At 50.7% G+C, this 27,177-nt stretch overlaps 1 protein-coding gene across 1 annotated transcript; it reads left to right on the forward strand.

Moving 5' to 3' along the window:
* Nucleotides 1–15,032: 15,032 nt before the first annotated feature.
* Nucleotides 15,033–26,950, forward strand: ASB18 (ankyrin repeat and SOCS box containing 18). Its single transcript, XM_037398294.1, has 5 exons — nt 15,033–15,279; nt 16,253–16,520; nt 24,501–24,999; nt 25,659–25,772; nt 26,630–26,950. The coding sequence occupies exons 1-5, from the start codon at nt 15,039–15,041 to the stop codon at nt 26,813–26,815; spliced, it is 1,308 nt and encodes a 435-aa protein (XP_037254191.1). The 5' UTR covers nt 15,033–15,038; the 3' UTR covers nt 26,816–26,950.
* The last annotated feature ends 227 nt before the right edge of the window (nt 26,951–27,177 follow it).

The raw sequence follows: 27,177 nt of genomic DNA on the forward strand, positions 1-27,177 counted from the left end.
TAATGTGTTACAGTTCTCAATAAAACTATTACAGCTATAAAGACTGCTTTTTAATTGGGATGGATTATAAGACACTTAATGCAATCAACCACAAGCTGAATATTTACATAGCTGCATGAGGATCAGCACCGTTTTACCTTTTGATGCTTTATCATGGACAAATTTTATATGTGATGTTTGAAGAAAACAATAAGCAGAACAAAAGCAAAAGTAAAGCAGTCAGGTGGTGCTCATGTCAGTGGATGCCCTGAGAACCTATTTTGCTATAGAAAACAATGCCAAGTTACCTTGTTTGCACAAACAGCAGCGTTATCCGTTACTTAAGAAAACATGTATGACAGAACAGCAGCTGCAATGACAATCTGGATTAGGCCTGCTGAGCTTTCTAAAAGGTTGTTTCATGCTGCGTTAAACCCAGTCTACCTAGACCTGCTTTAGCTTCTGCTAAAGCCAGTCCTTCAAGCTCCGTTCAAGCAGCCCACTGGTGAACGCCTGCCCCATCCCATTCAGACCCCACACATCAAGCAGGGTACAGATGGAGCCTGTGGGGACACAGCAGCTCTTTCTGTGTGCTTGAGCAGCAAAGTGCGAAGCTCTGTAGCAGGAATGCCTTCTGCCCACAAGGACCCAAGACACTTGGAAGCAGAGATTCGCTGGTCTTGTGCTTTGATGCAGCGAGTGCATTAGACTTAATGTCCAAATAGCACAGGGAACAGTCCACGGCAGCATTTGATAGCATTCAGGTAACAGGCAATCAATCTTGTCCGTTCATAAATCATCACTTGTGGGGGCAAGGTTTTTATAGGCAGTGGTCAGAACACCCTAAAGCTTTGGGACATCCTACGTGGCACTGATGGAGCCAACACCGCCTTTATGTCAAGTACAAGGTCTCATTCACCAGGGTCTTTGCCAACAGGCAACTCACAATACCTATTTAATTGGAACACGAGGCACACCATCCCCAGGGAGTCAAAGGACCTGCCCATACCTTTACTACCGAGAGGCTGGGAGGTACCAGGAGGGCTGCGATGCTGTAGGGAGCTGCTCAGGTTTCCTCCAGCACAGGCCAGGCCAACCAGCCTTTGAGGGAGGGCAGGCTGGGGACAGCACATCACGTTCTCTGCCAGTTACAATTCACTCTGGAGTACAGCAGTGCTCGCTGCTTAGTACAATCTTACCAAGGCGTACATAAAAGGGAATGATCACATTTTAAAAATTTCCACATCTTCGTACTATCCCAAGCCCTCACTTCCCCTGCTTGAACAGTTATTTCATCAAAAAGGTGGTGGCAAGTGACTTGCCGAAAATGCACTTTTACCCAGACAGTGGGTACACAACATGCTTTAGGACAGCAACCCTGCAGAAAGACAAAAGCCCACCCAAAAACCTGCCTGAAAAGCTGCTCTAACAGTTTGCTGAGAAGGGATTGGTACTGAGCCTCTCCCACCAAGAAGAAATCCAACGGGGAAAAAAAAAAACCACAAAAAACACTCCTGGAAACAGCAACGTCTGAACAAAAGCCCAGAAAGATTCCTACAGGCAACTAACTGCACAGAAAACAATTCAAGAAATCGTATCACTGAGCACAGTAGAGGGAACTGGGTGGCTCTTGTTAATAAAGTGAATTTACCCCCCCAAGGGGGGAACGGGCTGCCATGTCGTCACAGCATGTGGGACAGAACCAGCCCAACTCAGGGATTTTGCAGTCATCTTTGGCTATGCTTTGCTGTCTGATACAGGGCTCCCCTGGACTTCAGCCTTCCAACCCTGCATCTCCAGCCCTGCCAAAGGGATCCAAGCAACAGAAGAGGAAATGCTTGCTAGATCTCCTCTGTGCAACACCTCAGGACATTTCTGGTGTACAAATTCCTTCCCCCAGCCATCCCCGCAGTAATCCAGTTGCTGGAACCTCGTCACGACCCACTCAAGGGACCCTACGAGTGCGAGTTGCCAGCCTCTGGATTTAATCACTTGCAAGAGAACAGCTACAGACTTTGGCTTTCCTTTCTTTATTCTTTCTGTGCAGACGCTTGTTTGCGGCAGGCTGCTGGCTCCACAAATTTGGCAGCACATCCCAATTAAAAAAGGTACTCTTCAACTGCATCCTAGGTGAGGAAAGCCAGACTCTCCAAAGAGATGGCAGGGTTTGTGTTAAAATCCTCATCTCTGCTCTCATCTGCAAGAAAACTAATTTGGATAATTCTGTCCTCAATCTTGCCGACAGTGGAATACTCCTCTCCACAACAGGTTTGACAGCAGGACGTGATGTGATGAAAAGACCGCATTTAGGCTGGATGTAAGCAAGCCCATTAACTAATATTTCAGCAGGTTCAATGCAATCTCAATAGCAAAGTAACACACTGACTGGCAACATCCATCTCCAGGGCATGACTCCGACCCCGTGCAGAAAGGATGTGTGAACCTCTCAACATCCCAGGTGTGCTCAGCAGGGCAGAAGCCTGATGTTTTTCCTCCAGTATTTACCAGTTTATGGGAGAAAGCACTGGAGCCATGGATCTTTTAGGTGTAGCTTGCAATGGTGGCTACTTTCAGTGTGAACCGCATTTCCCCCCCCCCCATGGGAATCTGGAAGCCACGGCTGATGTATATGCAAGCAGCTCCATGGGTGCAGGAGGTGGAGAGGCAATAAAGCCAACAAACTCTGTCCTGTGTAGCTGCCAAGCCCTCGCTCTGCTTTAGAAAGTCCTCGCAGGGGAATGGGGAGGGAAGAATGAGGAGCAATTTTAATGCTATTTATAATTATTATTACAGAAAGTGCAGCTACTTGAAAATGAAGCTGTTGCATCAAGCAGAGCCAACACACAGTAATTTCAGTGTCAATGGCTGAACTGTTCAATTAAGTGGCCCTGGCTGGATCTCCAACACCCATCCTGCTGTGAGGCTAAAGAGTGCTCTCACAAGGAGCACCGCTAGAGATCTTTCACCATGGGGGAGACGGGGGGGGGGGGAGGGGGGGGACAGGACAGAGGTGGGGAGAGGAGATTGTGGCTTTGCTAAACCCAGCCACAGGGCAATTGCACTTTGCTTTCCAGCCACAGCAATCCCAAAATCTGATGAGGGAGGAAAATCCCACCCTGTTCCCTACTTAGTTTCCAGCAGGAGGCAAGTTTTGGGGATGTTGGAGAGAGGTGCTGGGCTGCTTTGCCTCCTGGCGTGGTGGTGGGAGGTAATCCAGCAGCACCAGCAAAGTTGAGAAAAAGAAGCTGTCATGCTCATTTATATATGTAAGTGATCTAGAGAATTATCGGCTAAATTATTTAAATGTCCCATTACTATTAAATTACTGGGCATTCATTGTAAGAACAGTCATAATACAGTAACTAATTTGGTATTAATGTGAATGTCAGCGTTTCATTGCAGTTATTTTGTACTTCATCATAAGATAATTTACCAATAAATTAATTGGCTTAATTGCTTCCTCCAAACCCAAGAGAACTACATGTGACATGACTTTTTCAAAGTGTTCATGCTCAGTCCCCATCCTTCTGCTTTAACCACAGCAAGTGGGAACCCTCCTTTGAAACACCTGGGGAGGAACAGCTGGGAAATAGGGAGCAAAGTGTGACTTCACCCTCCCAGAGGCAATAAAGTCTTGGCATAACCCTTCCCTGTGGATTTTAATGTGCTGTAGATATAGCCCCCAAGACCACACTTGGAGCAGGAGCCCAGGCTTCAGTGCCAGCTTTGCAAGGCGCTGGGTGGTGGGCAAGAAGCACAGCCCCTGCACTCAGCTTCCACCCAAGGCAGGGGAAGCACCAGAGAGCCATTCTTGTCCACCTCCCCATTGCACAAGTTCCCCACATCCCCTTTGCCTCCCTAAAATACCAGTAACCCCCAATCCCCATCAGCGAGGCATCAGCCAAACTGGCCAGAGCAGACACTCGAGCTGCAGCTGGCAGACCTATTCCAGCTGGAAAGAATGTGCTACCAATTTGCCACCAGGCAAAAAAAGTGCCTTAACTGGGGCTTCAGGTGTGTAGTGCCTCAGGTGAGATGGCTGCCAACCGATTTAAACACTATCAGTAAGGCCGAGAAACAAAAGTGGTTTACCACAATGCCTGGAATAAGATAAGCAAGAAATCTCACAGCGGTGAGGGAGGAAAACCAGCCCTCGCCAGGCAGAAGGCAGGGCCTGCCATGAAGTCATGCTTGCACCATGTGCCTTGGGTATTATTAGGTCCCTGGTCTATGTCAGGCACTCGGGTTATGCCACTGTGGCCAAAGCCCTTTAATCAGACGCTGTAACTCCTGTTAAAAGCTGTGCCAGCCCTTCTCTCTGATCCCTGCCAATTCTGCAGGAGCTGTTTTGCCTTGCTAGCCTGGACTGATTTAGAGATAGGGTTACTGGGAGTGCTGCTGCCTTCCTGAAAGCCGGTTCCTCCAGCACTGGGATTTTTACAACCAGCACTGAAGCTCTCTGGCAACCACAGCAAGCCTCCCAGAGCTCCTACCCCTCTGTTCCCCAGGAGCTTAGGAAAAAGTTTACTGCTGTTTTCTTCTCCAGGAGATGGAAAAAAGCTCCATCGAGAGCCCAGTGGGTAAGGACAGCTATTTTCTCCAGTTTATTGGTTTAAATGTTTTTTAATAAATTAACAGGGCTCTTTTGCAAAGCACTGGGAACAGATTGCACTGGACTCAGCACTTTGGCACATGCTCCTCCACCATCAGGGAGAGATCAGCCCAACTGCAAAATGCTGCTAGATCTTTATTTATGGTAATTCGCCCGGATCCTGGGCAGTCTGCATTACGCCAGGCTGGCAAACAGTCTGACTCCATGTAGGAGCAACCCAAGGGAATACATCTTCCAGCACACCCTGGCCAGAGGCAAATCCCAACCACATAGCGCCTGTTGCTGCTCATTGTTTAAGTTGCCATTAGAATTAAAGAAATGACCCAACATTTTTCAGCAAAACCCCCCAAATCCAGTAATACAAAGTGAAGCTGACTGTTCTATTAACTCCCATCCTGCATCAGCAATTTTCTAAAGTGCGGAAACATTATAATTGACTTTTCTGCTAGTAGCAAAATGTCATTTTTTTCTTAATACTTCCTAAGTCAGTAACGCATTTCAAAAGCCTCCAATGCCACTACCACAACAGGACTTACAAATTAGCACATTTTTAGCTTTTCATTAAACACAATACCAAAAAAAGGTCTCATCATATTAGGGTTTCTCTCCTCATTATTGAAAGTACTGCGACTTTGGAACTTCGCACAGCAAATTATAATGCACTCAGCCTGGGTCCATTGTAAATCAGGGCTTCAAAAAAGGTGTCACGTAGTCGGGCCCTCTTAAGCACTGAAAATATTGGAGTCTATTTGAAAACGCCTTATGTAGTCTCTCACTAGCCTTGCAAATCATCACAGCACCGGGTAGAGCTTCCTTTTATTTTTTGCCTCATAGCATCAAGCCATTTCTATTCCAACCAGAAAAAGAGGATTATTTCTTGCTGGGATTTAAAAAAAATACCCTACACCTAAGATAACAAGCTGCATAAAATCCCCAAATCATTTAGGGGGTCTTGTTCAGCTTTGCACAGCATCCATGGGGCTGCCTTCTTCAAAGGAAAGGGGGTTTCTGCAGCCAGACCCCCAGCTTCCTGCCCTGGGATGCTCCTGGCCAACGATGCTCTCCAGAGCCCACCGCTAAAGCGTGGTGCAATCAAAGGCACAGTGCCTACACGGCTCCGGCTGATTCCAGAGCTCCACGCTGAAAGGCCGCTACCCTGAGAGGATGCTGCAGAAGAGGGGCCATTTCTTTTGCAGAGCAAACAAGCGCCAGCTCATTTTTGCAGCCATCGCCTCCTGCAAAAGCACCAAATGCAGCCTCAGTTGGCCTTTGGCCTTACATCCCTCAGCTGGCATCCTCTTTCTTGGTAGAGGAGGGAAAATAGTAGAGGAGGTGCCAGCACGGGAGCAGAGAGAGGCTCATGCCCCACCCCTGGGCCTCCAAAAAGGATGGGAAACACAAACTCTGCACCCTTTTCCATTTTCTTAGCCTTCTAACAAAAGGCTAAACACATCCCTAATCTCCTCAGCACAACTTCAAACAAAGCCAACACTGCGCAGTTTCCCCTAGGTGGGATGCCCCTCTCCTCAAAAGCATTCATGCTTTAAGTTGCTCAGACCAACGAGAAAGTCACCGTTAACAAGACGACCAGAGGCAGCCAGAAGCAAAGGGAAAGAGAAGCATGAACTAATGCTGTTTGCTTCTCAGGAAGGCAGCTATGAGCCAGCGGCAAAGTAAAGGGCATTTCCTAATATCCTCTTCCAGATGCCTTACTTTAGGCTCTCCCTTGCCTCAGTTTCCCCAACAGGGAACAGCCAGCCAGCAGCAAGGCAAGGCAACAGTTAGCACAGACACCGGGAAGGCAAAAGCCATCCCACAGCTTAGCCCACAGCAGCACCAAAGCTCAAAATAAGCAACGGAGAGCGAGGAAGTGGAACAAGGAGGAGCCGCAGAGGAGAGTCAGATAGCAGCAAAATGAAAAAAAAAAGCAAACACAAGGAACTCACCTCTTCTCTCTCAAAGGGCCGGGGCTTCTGCACAGATGTAGTCAGTATGTAGCCACCGCGAAGAAAAAGGACTGCAAATACTGCTTTATCCATCATTGGCCAGAAACCACCCAAAGCCCACAGCCAGCCAGCAACCTCTGAGGAGCTTAGGGGCTGAGGCTTTTATCTGGCTCAGTGGATGACCTGCAAATGGGAAACCCAGATCACCTGCTGCTCTCACAGCAGGAGAAACTTGTCAGCTGCTGCAATGGGCCATTAGCACAGCCAAGGGGGCAAGTGGGTCACAGAGCCTGAGGACCTCAGCTGGTTCTCCTCCAGCATTTTCTCTAGCAGGTGTCCAGGATGAGGTCCCAGCATCCACATCAGGCTGTCACAGCACCTCAGCTGTGTCAAAGCTTTTCTAGAGGTTTCCTTCCAAAAGTGCACCTTAGGACCAAAAACCATTTTGATGATAGCAGTGAGCGTGCAGGTCCAAAATGCATGGGACCAGGGGCTGTGAGGAGCTCTGCAAGATCCTTGCTGCCCCATTGACCCATTTGTGAAAGGAAGGAAAGGCTCTGTGATGAACAGCCACAAATGGAGCTGCCATGTGGGACAGGGACAGACATGGGGGGGGCAGGACCTCCTCTGCCTGCAGTCTCTCCTCCTCTTCTGTGCTGTGGGTCTCTATCCCTCCCCATCCAGCCCCTGTCCTGCCCTGGAGCCACAACATGGTCTGGTGGGAGATGGTTGATCTTGGACTTATTGGGGTTTTCCCAGATGAAAGCAGTTCAGGTCTGGGATCAAATCAGCCTGCTCCAGCCACCTCCAGCGCATTTCCTCCACATTTCAGGGCAATAAGCCCTTACAGAAGAAGACCAGAGGTGCTGGTTTTCAGTTCCAAATACATCGTTACTCGTCCCAGCTCCTGGTATCCTGAGTCATGCAAGGAGAAGCCACTGTGCCTGTCCACCCAAGGGCTGCTTAATGGAGTGGGACTTCTGCTTTCTAAGTACAAATAACTCAAGAGCAAAATGGAGGGGAAAGAGAATGGGCTTAAACAATAGGAAAAACACCAAGAAGGAATATTTGGAAAGCAAGGGAAAATCTAGGTATCAGCCATTAAGGCTGGATACAGTGTGATGGGCCAAGCCCTAGTGAAAGCTTGACGAGAGGTTAAGAGTTGGGTGCAACCCTGTCTTCTTGTTAGGAGTAATTGGAGCAGTGAATAGACTGAAGGATTAGCAGGAGATGGAAATTGGAAATCATGCAAATGAGCCCTTCAGCCAGCAAAGCCAATAGCCCCGCTCAGCACAAAGTTTGGCTAAGTTATACCCATAATTGTTCTAATTAAAGGTGCACTCCGATGGCTCCATCCCAAACCAGACAGCTCCCGAAAAGCCCCTCAGGCAGCACCCTTTGGGAGGGGGTGAGGGATAGGGAGAAACGCTGAAATCAGTCAGACCAGCCTGAAATCTGAGGTCTCAGCGTGTCATTCCAAAGCCTGATGGAAGCCTGCTCTGGGGTGGTGCCCCCCCCACACCACCACCCACGTTAGCCTAAAAACACCCAGCTGGGAGCAACCCCTCCCCATCCTGTCAGGGTGGGTTGGAGGGGCCATGGGTGTGAGCACACCATGGTGCCACCTCATGGCCCAAAAACCTGCCCCATCTTTACATCATTTTCTCCAGCCCACCTAGGAGATGGCTCCATCCCCAAGCCCTTCACGTGGGGTCTTGCCCAGGGCCAACATTTCATTTAGGCTTACAAAGTCATCCTCACTCCATCACCAAGTTCAAGCTCCCAATTCTGGGATGTCCCTGACCCACCGGTGACATGCCACCCCCCCTGGCAAGCAACGCACACCCCTCTGCCCGCTAATGAAACCCCTCACGGGGGGATGTCAGGGGCAGCCCAAAGCCTCGGCCCCCAGCATTGCCCACCTGAGCCACCCTCCATGTTCCGCAGGGACAGTCCTTGGCGTCGCAGCTCAGGCAGGGCAGGGGATGTGGCGGCGGCGGTGATGTGCTGACAGCTCGCCGCCGGGTGCTGCCGGCGTGACGGATGGTCCAGGTGCCGCAGCTGAGCCCCAAGAACCGGCTGCCTCGTCTCACCGCAGCAGCAACCTGTAATTTCCGAGGCGTTTCCAGCCCGTACCCCACAAGTGATGGGAAGGGGGGGCAGGAATGAAGGCAGAGCCAAGCAGGCAAACCAGATGGCTCTCTCGTTAAAGTGCAGCTGTGACGAAGAGAGGTCGTAGCCATAATGAATCGGGCAGAGTCCCCACTAATTAACACTGACAAGCGAAGTTCAGATGTGTCCACTGGTAAGGAATAAATCAATCCCCCAGAAATGGATACAGCCAACGAGGGATAGTTGAGTTTGTTGTTCTGCATCCCAGAGGGCAAGCAATTATCTCCATAACTTTCTAGTTAGGGTGCACTTGGGAAACACATCTTCCGATCCATAAATACCTTCCTTCCACAACTCCATTACACTTCCAGGTGTCAAGAGCTAATTTTGCCAAGGAGCAAAACAGCACCGGATGGCATGAAACCGAGCGAAGGGCTTGTTGAAGCTCATGGTGCCATCCAGCTCCTCTGCTTCTACCTGCCGTAGCATTTTGGCAAAGCCAAGCCTGTTGCACGGCAGTGATGCCCCTGCTGGAGACCCAGCCAGAGAATGGGGTGAACCTGCTTCAGTTTTCAGGAGTTTGGGGAAAAGGACTGGGGTGTGAATCGTGACATACCCAGCACTGGATCCTCACCCTATAATCACTACTGAGCCCCAATCTAGGTGGTCAGCCCGCAAGCGGTGGTGTTGACGTGTACCACATCACATCCCTGGTGTCTCCATTCCTAGGAGTGGGTCCTGCACTACAGACCCTACAAGAAGCCTCTAATTCCTTCCACCTTCCTCCTCATCCTTTCAAATTGCACCCTCTCTCCTCCTCCCTGGGATCACAGCCCCTCCAGGGATGCCATGGTGGGACCCACTGGGCACAGGGCACCTGACAGGTGGGGCGTCACCCAACGTGCACCCCTGCACCCCAGCAGCTGTGGGAGAACATCGACCTGAAAGTGAGACTGAACCAGCACTGTGGGGATGCTAAACATTCCCCTGCCTCAGCTCACCAGCAGAAATGCCTGCATCAACCCGGTAGCATTTTTGGGGTGCACAAAGCCATCGCCACCTTGTGCTGCCTTACAAGCCGCTTTGGTCAACGAGGCATATGTTCTGTCCTTACATCCCTCGCAGTTATATAGGGTGACATTATTTCACGTCGCTTTTCCTCCTCTTTTTTTCACCAGACCCAGGCAAACAGAAAATGCAAACGCTGCTTTAGTGCCATTAAACAGCCAGTGGAGCCCAATCCCCTGCTGAACCCCACAGTTCTGAAACTCACAAGAGCAAACTTTTCCTGAGCACTCAAGAGATGCCTCTCAGGTTTGTGTTCTGAGAGATGATGGCAAGGTTGGTGGCATCTCCTGGGCGAGTCCCCCAGCTCTCCTGCCCTTCTCCATTGCACACAACCTTCACAAAAGCAAATTGTCCCTGCTTTTCAGAAAAGGGTTTGTTGTGCAGGTTTCTTTTCAGCATCTCCTTCATCACTGGCTGCTTCTCCACTCCTGAGTCCTCCCAGGTGTAACTAGGGCTGGTAGTTTCTATAGCTGCTGTACGCAGGCAGGTGCTTAAATTGCAGCTGGCCAATATGGGGCATCAAAGTTTGAGACGGGCAGAAAAAAACAACAACAAAAAAAACTGTTACATGGCAAAACTAGCATGGGGATTTTGCAGAGGGAGGGACCATGCCTGGCACTGCTCTTGGGTGGGTTCAGGCAACGCTTAAAGCAAGCCCAACCCTTAAACCATCACTACCCAGAAATTCAGCTGGCCTTGCTGTACGTGTTCAGACAGACACCTTCTAAGAGAAAGGGGTAGTGAGAGAAAGGGGGAAACTAATGCAGGGAGGAATTCAAGCCCTCCACATCCCCAAAGCAAAGGCAAATCGAGCTGAAAGCTTCATGTCTGCAGCCCGGAGCAGCAGAGGCACCACAGCCCAGCGCCTGCCGTTAGCACAAGGGCTCTAATATTTTAGGATAAAGGTGGGGAGAGGGGGAAACCCAGCCCACAACCTTTACAGCCCACAAACCAGCCATCTCAAGGGTGACTGCTAAAAATAACCCAGTTGCCTCGCTAACTAGTAAACGCCACCACCCAGCCCCGTACTGTAAGGGGTCCATGTGACGGAGGGGCAGCCCGCGCGGGTTTGCCAGGCTGGCACTCGGGGTGACATTTCACGAGCGCATTACTGAGGGGTTAAATAACTGGTAGGGCTCCCCTTTGCCTTTAAAAGAGGATGCGCACCAGGATTGAATTCCCAGGGGATAATTAACACAGCTGCAAATCTGCAGCACAGAGGGGGGGAGAAGGGAAGCCTAGTATTTTTAGTTAAGCTAAGAGATATAGGGGTTTTATTCCTATATTTGATGGAAAAAGGGGGGGGGGGGAAGGATAGCGCTGCTCAGTTACAAGAACTGGAAAGGTGGTGTGGGGTTTTTTTTATTGAATTGAATTATTTACCTTTGATAAAGAAGGGCCACTATAAACCAGTGTAGCACATATTATATAGAGCTGTTAAAGGGAAATGTTTCGGCACTATTTAAATATTATCTAATTTCCAATAAAAACTGGACAAAATCAATGTAGCCTGGGGACGAGTTTATATTTCACCAGGCGGCAGTTTTTAAAGGAGGGCTGGTCCGTCAGCAGCAGCCCAGCTGGCTCTGCTCGTGCAACAGCATCTGCAAAAGATTTTTGGGGTGTGCAAAGCGTGACCCTCCCCCCGCCCCCCAGCACAGACACGTGCGACTTCACAGGCGTTAATGGTGCGGTCTGACCCCCTCGCTCAGCCGCCAGCCACGTAAGTGGGCAGCGCTGTCACATGGATCAGGAGCGCTGGAAATATAAACGTGGGGACATTTCGGCAGCAGGTTGGCTGTTTGCAAGGTGGCATCTGGCTCCGAGAGAGAAGATTAAACCTCCTGCCCTGCGCTGCCCGGCCAGGGATGGTGCTCTGGGGGGATGAGCAAGCATCGCCCGGGAGAGCCACCCTCGCGCCGCTGTCCCTCCAAGGTAGGCTTGGGTAGCAGATGGTTTATCTCGTGGCACAGTGGCTTTGCCATCCTGCCTGCCCACCTCTCGGTCCCCCAGCTGTGGGCGCAGCATCCCTTCCCCACAAGCTGCAAGGTGCTGGGGGGACACACAGCCATCACAGGGAGCTCTGCCACTCACACCAGCTCATTTTAATTATTTTGGGGGTTAAGAGAGGGTGCAAGCTTTAAATCAGTCATGCATTGCAATCCGTGCTTGAGAGCAGCTGGAGTAGGCAGTGCCGCGGGCTGCCAGCCCTCGGGCTCCTTCACCACACTGGAAATTTCCCTGGAAAAAAAGATAATGCCGTTCCCCACTGCTGGAGGACAGCTGTAAATCACAGAGATGATGCCAGGAGCTCTTTGCACGGGCACATCTGGACTCGTTGGATTTTTTAAGGCAGCCTCATGGGTTTTTTGAAGCAGCAGGGCAAGTTATTACGGGCTGAAATCTCCCTGGTGTAAGGACTAAGTTGTTATGTGGCAGCTTAACTTGGGGAACAAGCTCACGCTGAAGTCATTTTGCTTCTGTGTATCGTGCTCTTTCATGTGCCAGGAATGAGTTTTCCTCGTAATGTGAAGCCAGTGCAGACAATTTAAGTCATTATTAATAGATACACTTGATCTGAGGAAGTAAAATGCTTAATGTTTTGTTAAATGAGGTGTACTCTGCAAACAGTCGTATGCAGGGAGAAGGTTAAGATGCTCCCCCCGCGTTAGAGATTAATGAGTGCGAGGCTACTGCTAATGAAGTGCTCATCCTCACCAGCGTTTGGAGCCTGAGTCCGTGCAGAAATGTCTTTAGTGAAGTGAGGACACGTAATGATGACCCCAGGCTTAATTGCTCACAGGATCAGGCCCTTGGACCTTCAGGGTCTCGAGGCATGGGGACCAGGATGCTGGGAGGACAGGTGATGTGCCCAAGGCCATGCAGCATGGCAGTGGCAGAGGAGAGGGTAGGGCTGCAGGGTCCCAGCCTTTCTCCACCACCCAATATCACTGCCCAAAGGTGACAAGTAGTTTACAAGCAGCCAACCCCCTCCATTTTCCTTCAAAACCCAGCCGGTGACTACTCCCTTGGTCCCGGCCAGCCCCAGAATGCTCCACAGGTGTCCTGGCTGCCAGCTCCTCTCTGCAGTAGATCGCCTCTGCCTGTACAGCAGTGTTCTCCTTAAAAACACTGAAATATCTTTTAATCCTGACATCACTTTCCACTTACCAGTGGAAAAAGCACTTGACTTGGCTGGCAGGAGCTCAGGCGCGTGCGTTTATATGTGTCGTTCAGCTACAAGAGGACTTTTTCGTTCTGCTCTTGCTGGCCCTGGCTATTTTTAACCCCCTCCGTCAGCGATGCTGTTAATCCTGTCATTACCGTGACCCAAGAAGTGAGTGTTATATGCAAATAAACGCTGATTAAAAGGCTCACGAGAAGGGGTCACAGGGTATTTCAACACGTTCTCAACGGCAGTTTAATGCCAGACGCACACACCCCTAACAAAATTAGCCCACGTCTGACCGAGAAGGTCTAGACTCTCTGCTAAATATACCCAGCTGCCAGCACGGGAGGTGGTCCGTGCTGTGGGAAGATGATCCCCTCAATGTGAACAAGGGCACGTGAAGGCAAGCTCCCTCCACGCCACCGTGGAAATATTACAGGGTTGCTAATGAGCAGAGAGGGAAAGTGCGCCGGGGCTGCGGAAACGTGACCCAGGACAAGTCCCTGGGGAAAACGATCCCACTCTGTGCCACTCCCTGGGCCTCCAAATCTTCTCCTACTCCAGCTCAGGGACCCCAGGGGATACCGAGGCTATTTTTCATACCAGAGCAATGCTTTGAGGAGGTGGTTCAGTTCATAGCAGAAGGGTGAACGGGCTCAAAGGCTGGGGGTAGCAGAATAGCAACAAGTGGTAAAAGAAAAGAGAAAGGCAAAGGGATCTGGAAGTTAGAAACCAACCGAGCAGTTGTGAACGGCCAGGTGGGAAGCTCAGCCTTGAGTTCAAGGGGGAAGAAAGAAAATGAGGAAGACCACCTTGGTTGACCTCAAATTAGCTCCCACTGCAGCTACAGGTGAACAGGGACCTCAAGGCAGGGGGTCTTTTACACAAGGGATTAATTTACACAGAGACCCTAAGTCAGACCCCCCCGGCTCAGTGCGATCTCATCCTGGACGGACACACTGTGATCAGTTTGTGGCTCTGCGTTCATCCCATGGTCTCCCAGGCCAGGTGGCTGGATGTCACCACAGCCATGTTGAGGAAACCCACAGAGAAACCTCAGACGACTCTTGCAGCATGGGCGTGTTGGCCCAGGGCTGGCACAAAGACATTCATGGTCACCCACAGGAGCCCAGCAAAGTCCCCACGTGCAGTGAGCTACAGAAAAGGTCTCAAACATTTCTTCCAGCCTTAGGCTGACTCCACAACAGAGGGAACCACGAAGCATTGCAGCAGTCCCTCCACATCTGGTTGCTTTGGTATGGTTTAACACCTTCCTGAGATTGATTTTGATTGTGTTTATTCCCCAGGGAGGTGGGGTGGGAGAGCTGGGAGGTTGTGTCACCCAGAGCTTCCAAGTCGTGGGATGCCAAGGACTATTCTAGTCCCTGCTGTGAACTTCTCCTGTGACCTTGAGGAAAGGAGCCAGGAGCCTCATGGCAGCAGGAGCCAAGACGCTCCGCCGGTGTCCGTCCCTGTGCTTAAATGGCAGCAGAGGCTGGGCGCTCCCTCCTATACAAGGCATCGGTGGGGAGAGCAGCTCCCCTGGCCAAAGCCCCGGGAGGATTTGGACCTCACTGGCTTTTGCCAAGCGCTTTGGATCCCTCCATCCAGGGACATGCCAGCATGCCAGGCTGCGTCATGTTGGCCACTAGTGCAATGCCCAGATCTTTCCATATAGCAACCATAAGACTGGAGACCGGTATGAGTCCCTTAAAGAGAAAAAAATAAAACAAACCAGTGAGGGAGAGAAAAAACTCACTTTGACCAAATTCAGAGTACACAAATAAGTTTCTATGGGGTTGGGCAGATAGGAGCTGACTAAATTTATTATTTTTTTTTCCTACTTTTTTACCCCCTAAACCCTAGGCACCATTTTCCTCCCAGCCTAAACACCTGTGTCCCAAGCTACAGCCTGCAATTAAATCAGCAATTTAATCCAAGGGGTGCTGTCACAAGGCAGCCCAGTGACCGTTTGACCCTCATTGTATCGCGTGCCCATTATCACCTGACCCGACGAAGTTATAAATACAATGACAATAGAACCTTAACTGGATTATAATTAGACAATGAGCCCAGAAGGATGGAAACAATGAACTATAAAAGCCCGTCTGTCCTCCCAGCTAGGACCTACACACACACGGGAAGCACTGGAATGGGCGAGTTACCAGGACCTGTAACAGAAAAGCTACAGATTTCCCCCAAATTGGATTTGGAGCATCCTCTGACGGCTCACGCTCCGTCCACCAAGTATTACACAGCCCTGGTCACCGGAGACCTGAGAAGCCTCGAGGTCCTGACTGACCGATACTATCAAGATGTCAACCTGGTTTTTGAGATCAGTAAAAATGAGCTGGAGTGGCAAGTGAAAAGTCAAGCATCTTATGGACTCTCAGGTACTTTTCCTTTAAAGGCTAGTCCAGAAAAATTAAAAACCCAGTATTTACTAACCCTAAATAGGAGAGGTGCAGTGCATTTAGGTACCTAACGCTGCTTTTATAGAGCCTGTTCCCAAGGTGGCTGGTTCCTGGTTAGCTGACTGTGCCCTGCAGCCCTAGCGATAAATATTCAGCACTTTCTTTTATTATTTTCTTCTCTTCTGCACATACTAACCCACCAGAGGGGCAGAGAAGTGTAAAAAGTGTGTCCACATGATTTTTTTCAGGTTGGGGCATGCTGCGGTTTAGGCATGCCTGCAAGAGGGCTCGCAGCCCAAATTCCCCGTGCAGGGGCTCAGGAAGAGCAGCCTGGTCCTATCTGGGAGGAGGAAGACCCTCACAAGGTGGTGGTACCTGGTGCCTCCCAACCACAGATGCTCACCAAGCGCTGTGCATCTATCAATGGTCCTAGAGGTCCCAGAGCTGCCAGGAAACGCAATGCCTTGCTCTAGCTGAACCCAAACCCAATGCATCCCATGCCCAGCCCTGCATCACCCTCCCAACACGCTCCCACCTGGCTTGCGTGCCCTCAGGCTCAACCCAGTCCCAGCAAAGACCATATATTCCTCCCCTGGGTGCAGGTGGGGTATTTGTGAGCTGCCTTGTAGCTCCTGCCAGCAAGGTTGTGCGCAGAGAGTCCCCTGTACAGCTGGTGGCGGGCAGGGTATTGGTTTACCCAGCTTGTGCCATGTGAAATCCTGCTCCTGGATGCGCACACACCAGGGGAGTTTTGCTTCCCCTCCTGCCAATAGCGCTGGAGGCAGCCACCAGCTATAACCAGGCTCTCTGAAACTCCTGATGCCACCAGGGAGCTGAAAGAAAAATGGAACAAGCAGCGTCTTGGTCTAGTTTGTTGGCAAGGCTAGTGCACAGGAGGTGGAAACCCAGCGGGTCAACCCCGGGCATCACCCCCACCCCCTTTTCCTGGCAGGGCTGTGGTCGCTGGAGTACAAGCAGGAGCTGACCACCCCACTGTGCCTCGCCGCCCGTGGGGGCCATGCCGCCTGCCTGCGCCACCTCCTCCGCCGACGGGCCAACCCCGACCTGGCACCGGGGGGGCGCGCACCCCTGCACGAAGCCTGCCTGGGGGGGCACGTCGACTGCGTCGAGCTGCTGCTGGAACACAAGGCTGACCCCAACCTGCTGAGTGACGAGGGTCTGGCCCCGCTGCACCTCTGCACCACCCAAGACTCCCTAAGGTAAGGAGAGGGACCCCCGTCAGCATCCCCCTGCCAGTAACCTCACTCTGCATCCCCTGCATGCAGTCCCCAGTGTGCCTTTGCCTCTGCAGGGTGCAAAAAATAAAGGTGCCACAATCCCTGGCAAGGCTTCCCACATGCTCCCACATCTCCTGGCTGCATCAGCTGCTGCGGCATGCTCAGCTTAAAAAGGGACATCCCGGTGCCAGGCACATTGCACAGCCCACATCTCCTTCCTGTGGACAGGAGCAGCCCAGCTCCACATGCTTTTCCTTCCTCCTCTTTTCTGATGATTTATCCTAAAATCGCTATGTCTCAAATCCCAGGTCCAGCATGCTTTCCCCTGGGAGATGCTCAGGATGGATCTAGTCATGGGGCATGTAGGTTAGTCTGACCTCCTGCACTCCTCAGCACATGCCAACCCCGTCTGCAAGGGAATATCAGTGCCGATCAGGGCACCCACTTCTCCTAAAATCCCAGCCCTAGGGCTGTAACAAATGGATGGGAACAATCCTCCCACCTCCTCACCCCACGCAAGCCACATACCGACCCACCTTGGCTTATATCAGGGTTAAGGCTCAGCCATATGCCCTTCTCACTGTGGATCAGCATCAGCATCACACAGAGGCAACCATAAACATTACCTTGAAAAACAAGCTTTTCATGCATGCACGTATGTCCCAGTAGGACTTTAAATGCCTGAATCATTAGACCCAAGGAATCCGGATTTTTTTTTATTTTTTTTTATTTTATATATATGAAGAGCTCAGCCCCTTGATATCCTGATGAAACTGCTTAGGGCCATAGAGAATTTCATCATCTGCCAGCTTCAGTGAAAACCCACCCCAGCTCCAATCCTCTCCCCTTAAAGCAGGCAGCAAGCTTAACTAGGAGTAGGTGGTGAAGGCAAGGTTCCCACTACAGATCAAATGTATCATAGGCCACGTGTCAGGGAAAGAGCTCTGCAAAAGAGAAACAGCCAGAGAGGGAAAGGTTTGCAGACATAAACATCTCGAGCCTGGCTTATAAATAAGAGTCTCTGCAAGACAGCCGAAAATCTAGTATTAATCGAATTTTGGTTCATCCAAAAATTGAGGGATTAATCAAATGCATCCTTGGTGCAATGAGGGTTGGAAGGAGCGGGATGGGTAAGGGAGGATGCTACAAGCAACCCTTATCATTAATAAGGAGCTAGTTTTAATTCCTTCACCCAAGCACCCTTTTGACCTTAAAACCTTCACTCCCCAAACGCCTCGGGGCGGGGGTGGTATTTTAGGCTTCACCAACTTCATCTGCCCCCCTGCAGTGATAGGGCACAGAAAAAAGCCTGGTGCGTGGAGAGGACCCCATGGCCCACAGAGGTCCAGGTGCCCTGTCTTTGGCCAGGTGCTTCCCAGCTTGGAAAAATATAAACAGATATTAAAAATGAGCCATTGTCACTGATTTACATGTTATTTCCCCCAGAAGGATGGAGGGGCATGGCAGGTGAGCCAGCAAACGGCGACACGGGGATCAGACAGACGCAACGTGGAAACAGCTGAGTTATAAGCCCTTGAATATTGGGGCTTTATAATGGAAATGCTGAGAGACCCTTAACTACGCTACCCGGCGCTACGGGGGCTTCTACAATAACTAAGCCAACTCCCTTGAAAGATCAAAAATTAATAGACATTTCAGACAGGTTTTGAGGTTTCGACCACTGCTTTTCAATCGCAAAGACTTTGCTAAAGTTGGAGACTGAAGAGGTCAAGCTTTAGGTAACACAAACATTTCCTCTTTGATTAGGGGGAGACTACTTTACCTTGCCTTTTTTTTTATTTTATTTTTTTTTTATTGAGTAGTAGATTTTAGGTCATCCTTAATTTTTTACTGACAATAAAGAGCAGGTCATTGACCTACATAGAGAGCTATTTTATTTTTCTCCCTCTCGATAACAATGGCCAGAACACCTATGTGCCGGGTTCTTCTGTATTCCCATATACTCGGCAATTCACCATGGGGGCAGGACTTAAAACCTTTGAGCCTCTCAGTGACTGGGATAAAAAAAAATTATCTGGGCTTCCTTCCAGCCATTTGAGCTTCAGAATCCATGAGATTTCAACAAAAAGGATATCAGAGCTTTAATCTAGGAGCTTTTTGAAGAGATGGGAAAAAAAAAAGTTCCAGTAAAGTTCAGTCTTACCTTCTTCACTTTAGGAGCTGTTCATGCCAACGTCGGCCTATTTAGTAGAGTTCCTCTCCTTGACCTCTTTTTTACAGCAGAGATAATTAACATGGTGGGGTAAGATGAGTCTCTAAATTCACTGCACTCTCTCCCTGGCGCTCTCCCTTTTCCCTCTTAAAGCTGGGATGATTAAAGGAGTCTGCCTTTATTGGCACCCCGAAAAAAAATAAAATAAAAATAATTGAGGGGGAGAGGAAGAGTCTCAACTCTCCCGGCGGTGCCGGGGGGAAGAGCAGGCATGGGGCGATGGGAAGGCACATCGAAGGGATGCAGGATGTAGTTCCCGCCTCCCATCGCGGTACCCGCAGCAGAAGGGATGGCAAACACTATCACGTTTGTAGAGTCCTCCTTCAGATCTGCGAGTTGGAAAAAGCTCTCTAAAGATCCCAGGTTTCCCATGCAACCAGGGAGAGCCTACCTGGAAAGAAATCTCCTAGGGCTTGCCTTCTCCAGCCTTCCACATAGGGTGGAGGGCTAAGTCAAGCCAAGGGATCAGAAAACAAGATGTCACCCCTAGCTCCATGCATCTTGGTCTTATGGCTGAGCAACACCCTCACGTTCACCTCTTCAAGCTTCCTCTCCACCCTGGAAGCTGAAACCAGAGTTACCTCCTGGCTCCGAGCCTCCGGCTCAGAGAGGTGGGAGATAAATAGTGTGATGAGTCACTGCAGGAGGAGAGTCGGTGTCCAAGGGGCTCCATGCAAGAAATGATGGGGTAGGAAGTGAGCACAAGAGCTGCCAGCTCGGGAAGACAGGATGGATTTTGCTTAGGGGATGGAGATGAGGATAACTCATCATGGGAGGAATTAGCAAAAAAAACAGGACCCAAGCAGGAAGGCAAGTACCTCAAAAAGGCAACATGACCAAGATAGCAAGGCTCCTCAACACCAGGGAGGTGAGCACTAACCCACTGTTGGAGGCCCCAACCCCTTGGCACCCTCCAGCTAGCCCAGCATCGGCCTGGCCACGCTGTCCCTTTGGCTGCGGGAAGTAAGCATTACTAGAAAGGAGAAAAAAAAAAGAAAAAAACCCAAAACACTACAGATTTTAAACACCAGCATTTAGCATCATTGTCCTCTTCTCTGTTTAGCATTGCTAAAATACAAACCTCAGCATTTGGAACCATTGTTTTGGAAATTCATCTCCCTGCCAGGGAAGACCAGCTCTTTAATAGGTCCTGAGCAAGAAACAAAGAGCCCAAAGCAGACACAGAGGGCAACCCAAGACCCGACCCTGCTCTTCAGAGAAGCTGCTCCCCAAGTTGGTGTGACGGCTCACACAGATGAGCATCCACGACTCACAAAGCTTTGGCAAAGGGGCAGCGCAGGGAGCGATGCTCCTGGACTGGGGTTTGCTCGGTGGCAGCAGAGCAGCCCCTGCGCTGGCACAGCCAGCCCTGCCACCACCAGCCTTCGGCACCAGCTGCGGCTCACCAGTAGGCTTGCAGTGCCTGAAAAGATTTTTGTCTTTTAAAGAAGAACAGTCTTCCTTTCTCCTTTTTTTAAGAAATTAATCAGAATAATCCTTGCATTCAGAGCCAGGCTTGGGAAAGGCTGATTCTTCCGAGTGGGAGCAATCCTGCAATAAATCAGACACAGACAGAGAGACGGTCACTCAGGTGCCATGAAAAACAAGCAAGCAAAGGATGGGAAAGCCTCGCTCCAGCCCTAGGGAGGGGCGGAAAACACCAAACAGGAGATTTTTCCTTCAGCAAACTGGGGGCCCGAGTATGTTTTTGGGACAGGAATTTTCCTCCAGCCTCCTCTGCCCCAACCTCCTGCTCCTCCTGCTGGTTATTCATCGCATCCCATCACTTTAAGCTAAATCCCACTTTCCCAGCCTGGACATTTTTTCATCCCAAACTGAGCAGCATCCCTGTGGGGTGCTGGGAGCTGCTGCCGGCAGGAGCCACCCTGGCAAGGAGAGGGCAGGGGAGGGGGATGGGTACGTCCTGCCCAACCTCACACCAACATCTGCCCCGACTCTGTTGATGGGTGAAGAAGGAAAATAAAACCCAAAACCTTTTATTGCCTTTAACTGAGCCAGGGCCCCAGTGCAAGGCAAACCTGCAGTACTAACACCAATTATCACAAATTAGTGCAACTTTAAACTAACAAGTGACTTGCCCAAGCAAGGAGACATTCACGTGTGTTACCCACCACCAGCAAATGAGTTAAGAAGGGTTTGGAAGAGAGTTTAAACTAGTCTAAGTTAGGCAGAGCTATGTGTAAGGCTGGCTTTTTGAGGGTATCGCTGCCACTGGAGAGCTGCTCGCCCAGGTCAATGGTACCAGGCTGGATGGAAAACAAACTGGTTTGCTTTGTCACCCCGTGTCTAAATTTCTGCCGAACTAAACCCATGCCTTCTTGCAGTATTCCCAGAAAACTGGAGAGGAGCCCTCAAAAAAAAGCAGCAAGTGACTGCTGAGCCTTATTTAATGGGATATTAGTCTAATCTGACGGTGAACAGCAAGGTATTCATTAAAAAAATACAAGAAGCCAGAAATGCTGGTGAAGTGTTAGAGCATATGAGTTCATGAGCAGAAATTAGAGGCTCAGATAACAGCATATAGCCAGCAAACATGAACGGCATCTACCCAGCACCTGCTGATGCCCCATACATCCAAACAGGAGGCGCGTGCTCCTAGCAGGGGCCTGCTATTCCCATTAAGCAGAGAAGATCACCCCTTATTTATAGCCCCCAACTAACATTCCCTCTTTGCCAAGGGAGGAGTATCCAGGGGAAAATTCAATATAAACCGACTTGGGTTTCTTCCAACAAGTTACCCATCGAACTTGACAACAAAATAGAATAACCCTTCAGCAAAATAGCATCTGGGAAGGATGGCATTTCCACTCCAGTAACTCTAGAAAAATATTTGGGATGTCTAGCAGGAGGCCAAGAGGAACTGAACTCCTGTATTGAACTCCCATCCCACTCTCGGTAAGGGAAAACCCCCATGGCAAAGCGAGGGTGCTGGGCTGGAGGGGCTGGGCACAGCCCTTGGCTTTGCCAGGCAGCCCATGATGTACCACCCTTCACCTGGAAAATAAGGGCAGGGGAATATTTCCTCTCTTGCCTATGCAGGTGTCAGTCTTCAGCCTGGGCACGCTCCATATGCAGCACTTGCCAAAACCAGCACAGGGCTTGTGCTCAGGGTCTCCAGGTATAGCCACCTCCTTGCCTGGGAAGGAGCAGAGATGCTTTAGCCTGATCTAATTTTTCCTTTAAAAAAAAATTTTAAAAAAATCTCATGGATTAGGTTGCTGCATGTTTTGCAACCAAATCAGAAACGTATTTTTTTCCCATTTTTCCCTACAGAACCATCCTTTGGTTTGCCCCAGCTGTGTTAGCTTAGGGTACCAGAGTTACCCATGGTGTTAGGATTAATGTTAGGATTAAGCTAACCCGGAGAGGTCCAGAGAGAGTCATTATAATCAGGGCTACAGATTCCCTGCTGTAAGGATGAACAAAGCTGGTAAATGTGACCAGAGTTGCGTGTCATTTGCTCCAGCAACAGACCCCCTCCAACAAAGTTTTACTGACCAGCAGGAAGCCCCAAAAAGTCCTCAGCGAGACGAGCTGTTGCTTGAGAAAGAGATTCAGCACGTTTTAGAGTAAAAAGGGAGCTGCAAAGTAAGGATCTGAGGGTTTGGGGGCTGGCACAACCGCACGCTCCATCTGCTCACCCACAACTGCATCCCTAGCAGAGAGCATCCGTGGTGGATGCCTCCAGCAAGGTCCAGTGAGGGCTGGCAGCATCTAGGAGCATTACCCCTGCAAAGGCTGTGGGAACAGCCCATCCTCACAGATCCTGTCTGCAGGATTTTTTCCCTGGTAAACTCAGGCTTGATACACATGGGAAAAGCAGCCCCAGGAGGTTTTTACAGATCCTGCACCACCAAGGACAGCGAATGTCTCACCAGCTCCTATCAAATGTGGGGGGAGGTGATGCTGCAGGTCCAGAAGGATTCAAGTAGATTATTTTTTTTTCCCCCCATATATGATAGCATTCATCTGGGCCATGAAAAACAAGCTATGCCTTAGTACCATCCTTCCTCTCTAGAGCTCCTCTTCTTCCTCATCCCTCCTGTTGGGAGGGAGCAGGCTGGGACTCCACTCCCCCTCATTTTGCTTCTGTATCAGCCCAGAACCTCACTTAGGGCTCCAGGTGACACCTGAGCTAAAAAAAAGAACATATTGGAGGAAAATTAAAGAAGCAAGAGGAGTTCAAAGGCTGATACACCTCCCTAGACAACAGCAGCCACTGCTGAGGCTTCCTGAAGGATTGCTCTTCCCACCTCCCTGGCAGCATCTCTTGGGAAACACGAACTCACCACATTTTCAAAGTCTCGCTTGGACGGCACGTGGGTCTGGCCCCCTCCAAAAAATAGCTCCTCCGTGCCACAGTGGTGAGCTCAGCCCCCATGTGCTAACCCAGCTGCTGACAGCCCTGCCCAGGCAATGACATTGAGCCACGCCAGCCCCGGCAGCTCCCAGCAGGAGATGGAGCAGTCACTTTGATTCATTTAGACTGGCTGATCACATCCATTTATTCACATACACACCAAAAAAAAAAAATTTAAAAAAATTAAAAACCACAAAAAAAACAATCAAAACCAAACCATCAGGGCACACAAGGCATCTTTAACCCCACCTGTTGTCAGAAGAATGCAGATGGAAAGCTTTGATGGGAGCTGGTGTCCCTACTTTTTAGCAGCCACAACCCCTCATTACACCCACACACAGCAATGTTAGAGAGAAAGAGAGATGGGAGCATTGCTTACCTTAATTTATTCCTCCTGGGAACTGCAGGTGCTGCTCCTCCATCATCACCAGATGCCAAACAAGCCAGCAAAACTAATTTCTGCAGGCTTAAACCACCTGCGAAGGTGTTACTTTCCAGAACAGGGAGGAAGCACAATCTTTTGGTCCTCTCTGGGGTAGGAGCCCAACACAGACATTTGGGTACCTTAATGGGAAAAGAAGAATCTCTTTTTATACACAAACAAACCCACACTGAGGTCTTCTGCTGCACAGAGGCATTACTGAGGGTTTCCCTCCATGTCAGCTTGGTCCCACCACAGATTAAGGTGGAGACAGCAGTTTAGGATGTTTTCAGCTGAGAAGCTGTGTGGATGTCAGCCAAGGGGTGGGATTGTATAGATCATCTCTGTAACAGCCCAGGGCTGCACCCATACTGGGAGATGAAAATGCAACCAACAGACTGATGGCACAAAGGGACCCATCATGCTATGTGTCCTCATCATGTCCAGACGCATCCCACACCCCTTACTGGCTGGGGCTGAGCCAGCAGGCATGGCTAACTGTGGGCACTGCTCCTGGGCGCTGCCCGACCACCAGTACGGCCAGCATCACCATCCACCACCTGGGATGGTGGAACCCTTGTGGGTCAAGGACTGCCAAGGTGGTCAAGGATGGTCAAGGTCATCAAGGATAGTCTAGGATGACCATTCATGAATGATGCCGGTCAAGGGCAAGAGGGAGATGTTGCCCAAATCACCATCACCCTCATTGCGGTAGGCACCACGGCACAAGGCCACCCTCCCCGGCCTCTGCTGCTCCCTCCCAAAATCCCTGAGTGCCACAACTGCCATGGCAGCCCAGCTCCAGCATGAACCCCATCCTCACCCCACCACCTCCCACTCCACCGTCCCTCACGGCTCCCACTCCATCCCACGCCCCCCAAAACCCACCTGGGTGGTGCACACCCCAGCCTCCCCATCTCTTTGCAGATGCGCCAAGCTCCTGCTGAGACACGGGGCCACCGTCGACCTGCCGAGCGAGGATGGGGGGGAGACGGCTCTGCACATGGCGGCCAGGCACTGCCTCTGCGACCATGCCCACCTCTATCTGCGGCACGGGGCGCGCGTTGACACACGCAGCGCACGGGAGGAGACAGCCCTGGGCATCCTCTGTGGGCGGGCACCAGGTGCCGGAGAGGGCTGCCTGAAGCTTTGCCAGCTGTTGGCTGCCCACGGCGCAGACATCAATGCCCGGGATGAGATGTGGAGAAGCCCCTTGCACAAAGCGTGCGGGGCCTCCAACGCCAGCCTGGCGTGCTTCCTCCTGCGGCACGGGGCTGATGTCAACGCCATTGACTACGGCGGCATCTCCCCGCTGGGCTGCACGCTGCAGAGCTCTGCCTTCAAGAGGGAGCTGCAGCCCCACCTCACCGTCCAGCTGCTGCTCAACTACGGCTCCCAGAAGATATGGCCCCCTGCCTTCGTCAAGGTACCGACCCCAAAACAGCCCCCCTGTATCCCCTTGCACCAGGGATTTTGCAGCTGGGGTCGGGGTGCTTGGGGAAATAAAAAGCCCAGGGAGGTTGGGAGAATCTGGGAGAACCTGGTGCAGGCAGGGAGAGGGGATCATGCCCTTAGGGTTGGCGATGCTGCTGGGGATGATGGAAATGGAAACACTGGCATGGTCTGGCAGTAGGGAAAAGCAGGCAGGGTGAATGGCAAGATGGAGCCAGCATGGGGGACCGGCAAGGAGGATTTTTCGTCTGCCTGGGGATGTCTGAGACAGGCTTGGTACATCAGCCATCAGTGCAACCGCCTTATGGCTCTGCGTTTCATTGATTTTACATCAAACAATAAAGAAAATATTATACTGACTTAGCATGCACAAGCCAAAAATGTAAATAAGAAGCAAGGGCTGCATCCAGAGGAAGAAGTGCCACAGCAAGGCAGGTCTTCCCACCACATCACAGGTGGAGAAAGATCTCCAAAGCATGCCAGGACAAACCCTGCACCTGCCTCATACTGGCATGGGACTATCCCAACCCAGACCACATCGGGGTGGGACAAGCCCTGGCTGCAGCACATGCATGCTCTCCCGCTCTGGGACATGCACCTCCGCCTGAAGCCCCTCACGTTGCCCATGACTAGGTGTTGAAGTCCTGTGCGGCTGTGCCAGAGATCATTGAAGTCCTCTTCAATTCCTACCCACAAATCCCTGTCTCCGAGAAGTGGGCTGAGGCTGTGCCGGAGGAGGTGTTTCAGGTAAGACGGTGCTGGCAGTTTGGCAGGGATGGCCGAGCCCCTAGGAAGGAGTTTTATCCAGCAAGAGTTTTTTCCCCACCCAAACTTTAGGGGGGGGGGGGGGGGGGGGGGAGAAGTCCTCAGAGCACCCCCACGCATTCGATCATCTCAGCAGCTTTGCATCCCTTTAGCTCCATCAACCCCAAAATCCCCATTCCTGCCCCTGTCCTGCAATAAAATACAATCCCAGCATCTGGAAGTGACCCTGAAGCTGGATCACTGCCCGGGAGGAGCCCACACCACTCCTTTTGGTTTGAAGAACTTATCTCCAGACATACAACAGGTATGGCCAGCCTGCTCTCGAATGATCTCGGATGGCTGCCTTGTCCCCACAGCTCTTTGGTTAGCTTGGCTGCAAGGGGGAACGGCTGCTGAAATGCAAATAAAGCTCTTCAGCACATTCTAGGGGATGGGAGAAATGATTTTTATTCCGAGCTAAGGAAAGGTTGGGGCTGCACAGACCAATCCTGCTTTGTTTCCCCCTCTTAGAAACAAGCGGGTCTCTTCTACATCAGCTCTAAGGCTTTCTGCAGGGATGCTGCTTCCAGTAGGCGTGAAAGCATCCCCCCCAAACAGCGCCTGCGGTGAGGCTGGGTTTCTTCATGTGTGCTTCCACAGGAGAATTCTCCATCCAGCCTCTGCTTGCAGGACCCACATCAGCCCACGGAGCCCTAACCCACGGGCAAATGTCACCCGTGGGTTTCTTACCTCCTCCCCTTAGATCTTCATCTCAAAAGTATCTCTGGTTTGTTTGGGTTAATGAGAAAAAAATAAAACGAACTGATGCTCAGGTTCCCCCCTCACCCCTCTCTTTGCAGCAGCACCAGCTATTCTATGAGTCCTTTTTCCGGCTGGCAGGCACAGTCCGGTGCCTGCAACATTTATGCCGCTCCGCTATTCGGGAAAAGTTTGGGAGCAAATGCCATTGCCTTATCCCCTTGCTGCCTGTGCCCAAGCCTTTGCGTGATTACCTGCTGCTGGAGCCCGAAGGAATCGTGCTTTGAAGGGCCAAGAGGAGCCGACTGAGGTCTACCATCCACCCCTGCCTTACCTTACCTCGTCCTCCGTCGGTGTAGCGCAGCAGCATCCATTTCTGTCAGCCGAGCGAGGGAGCACTGGTTTTCATGATAGATGGTTGTTTTTCAGGGATTTATAACGTAACTAAAATGTGCTTTCGGCTGTAACTTTGTATAGATTTTTTTCTAATTGTGCTTTAAATAGATTATAAAGAGTAATAAAATGATTAGTAGCTGTTACAAGCATGCTGCAGATATGAATAATACTCATTATAAAGGATCCTGACAAAGCAGCGGGGCTCCTCAGGTGTGCAAAGGAAAGCACGCACAGCAGATGATGACTAAAATCA

Source organism: Falco rusticolus, chromosome 8, assembly GCF_015220075.1.
Source record: "Falco rusticolus isolate bFalRus1 chromosome 8, bFalRus1.pri, whole genome shotgun sequence".
NCBI lineage: Eukaryota > Metazoa > Chordata > Aves > Falconiformes > Falconidae > Falco > Falco rusticolus.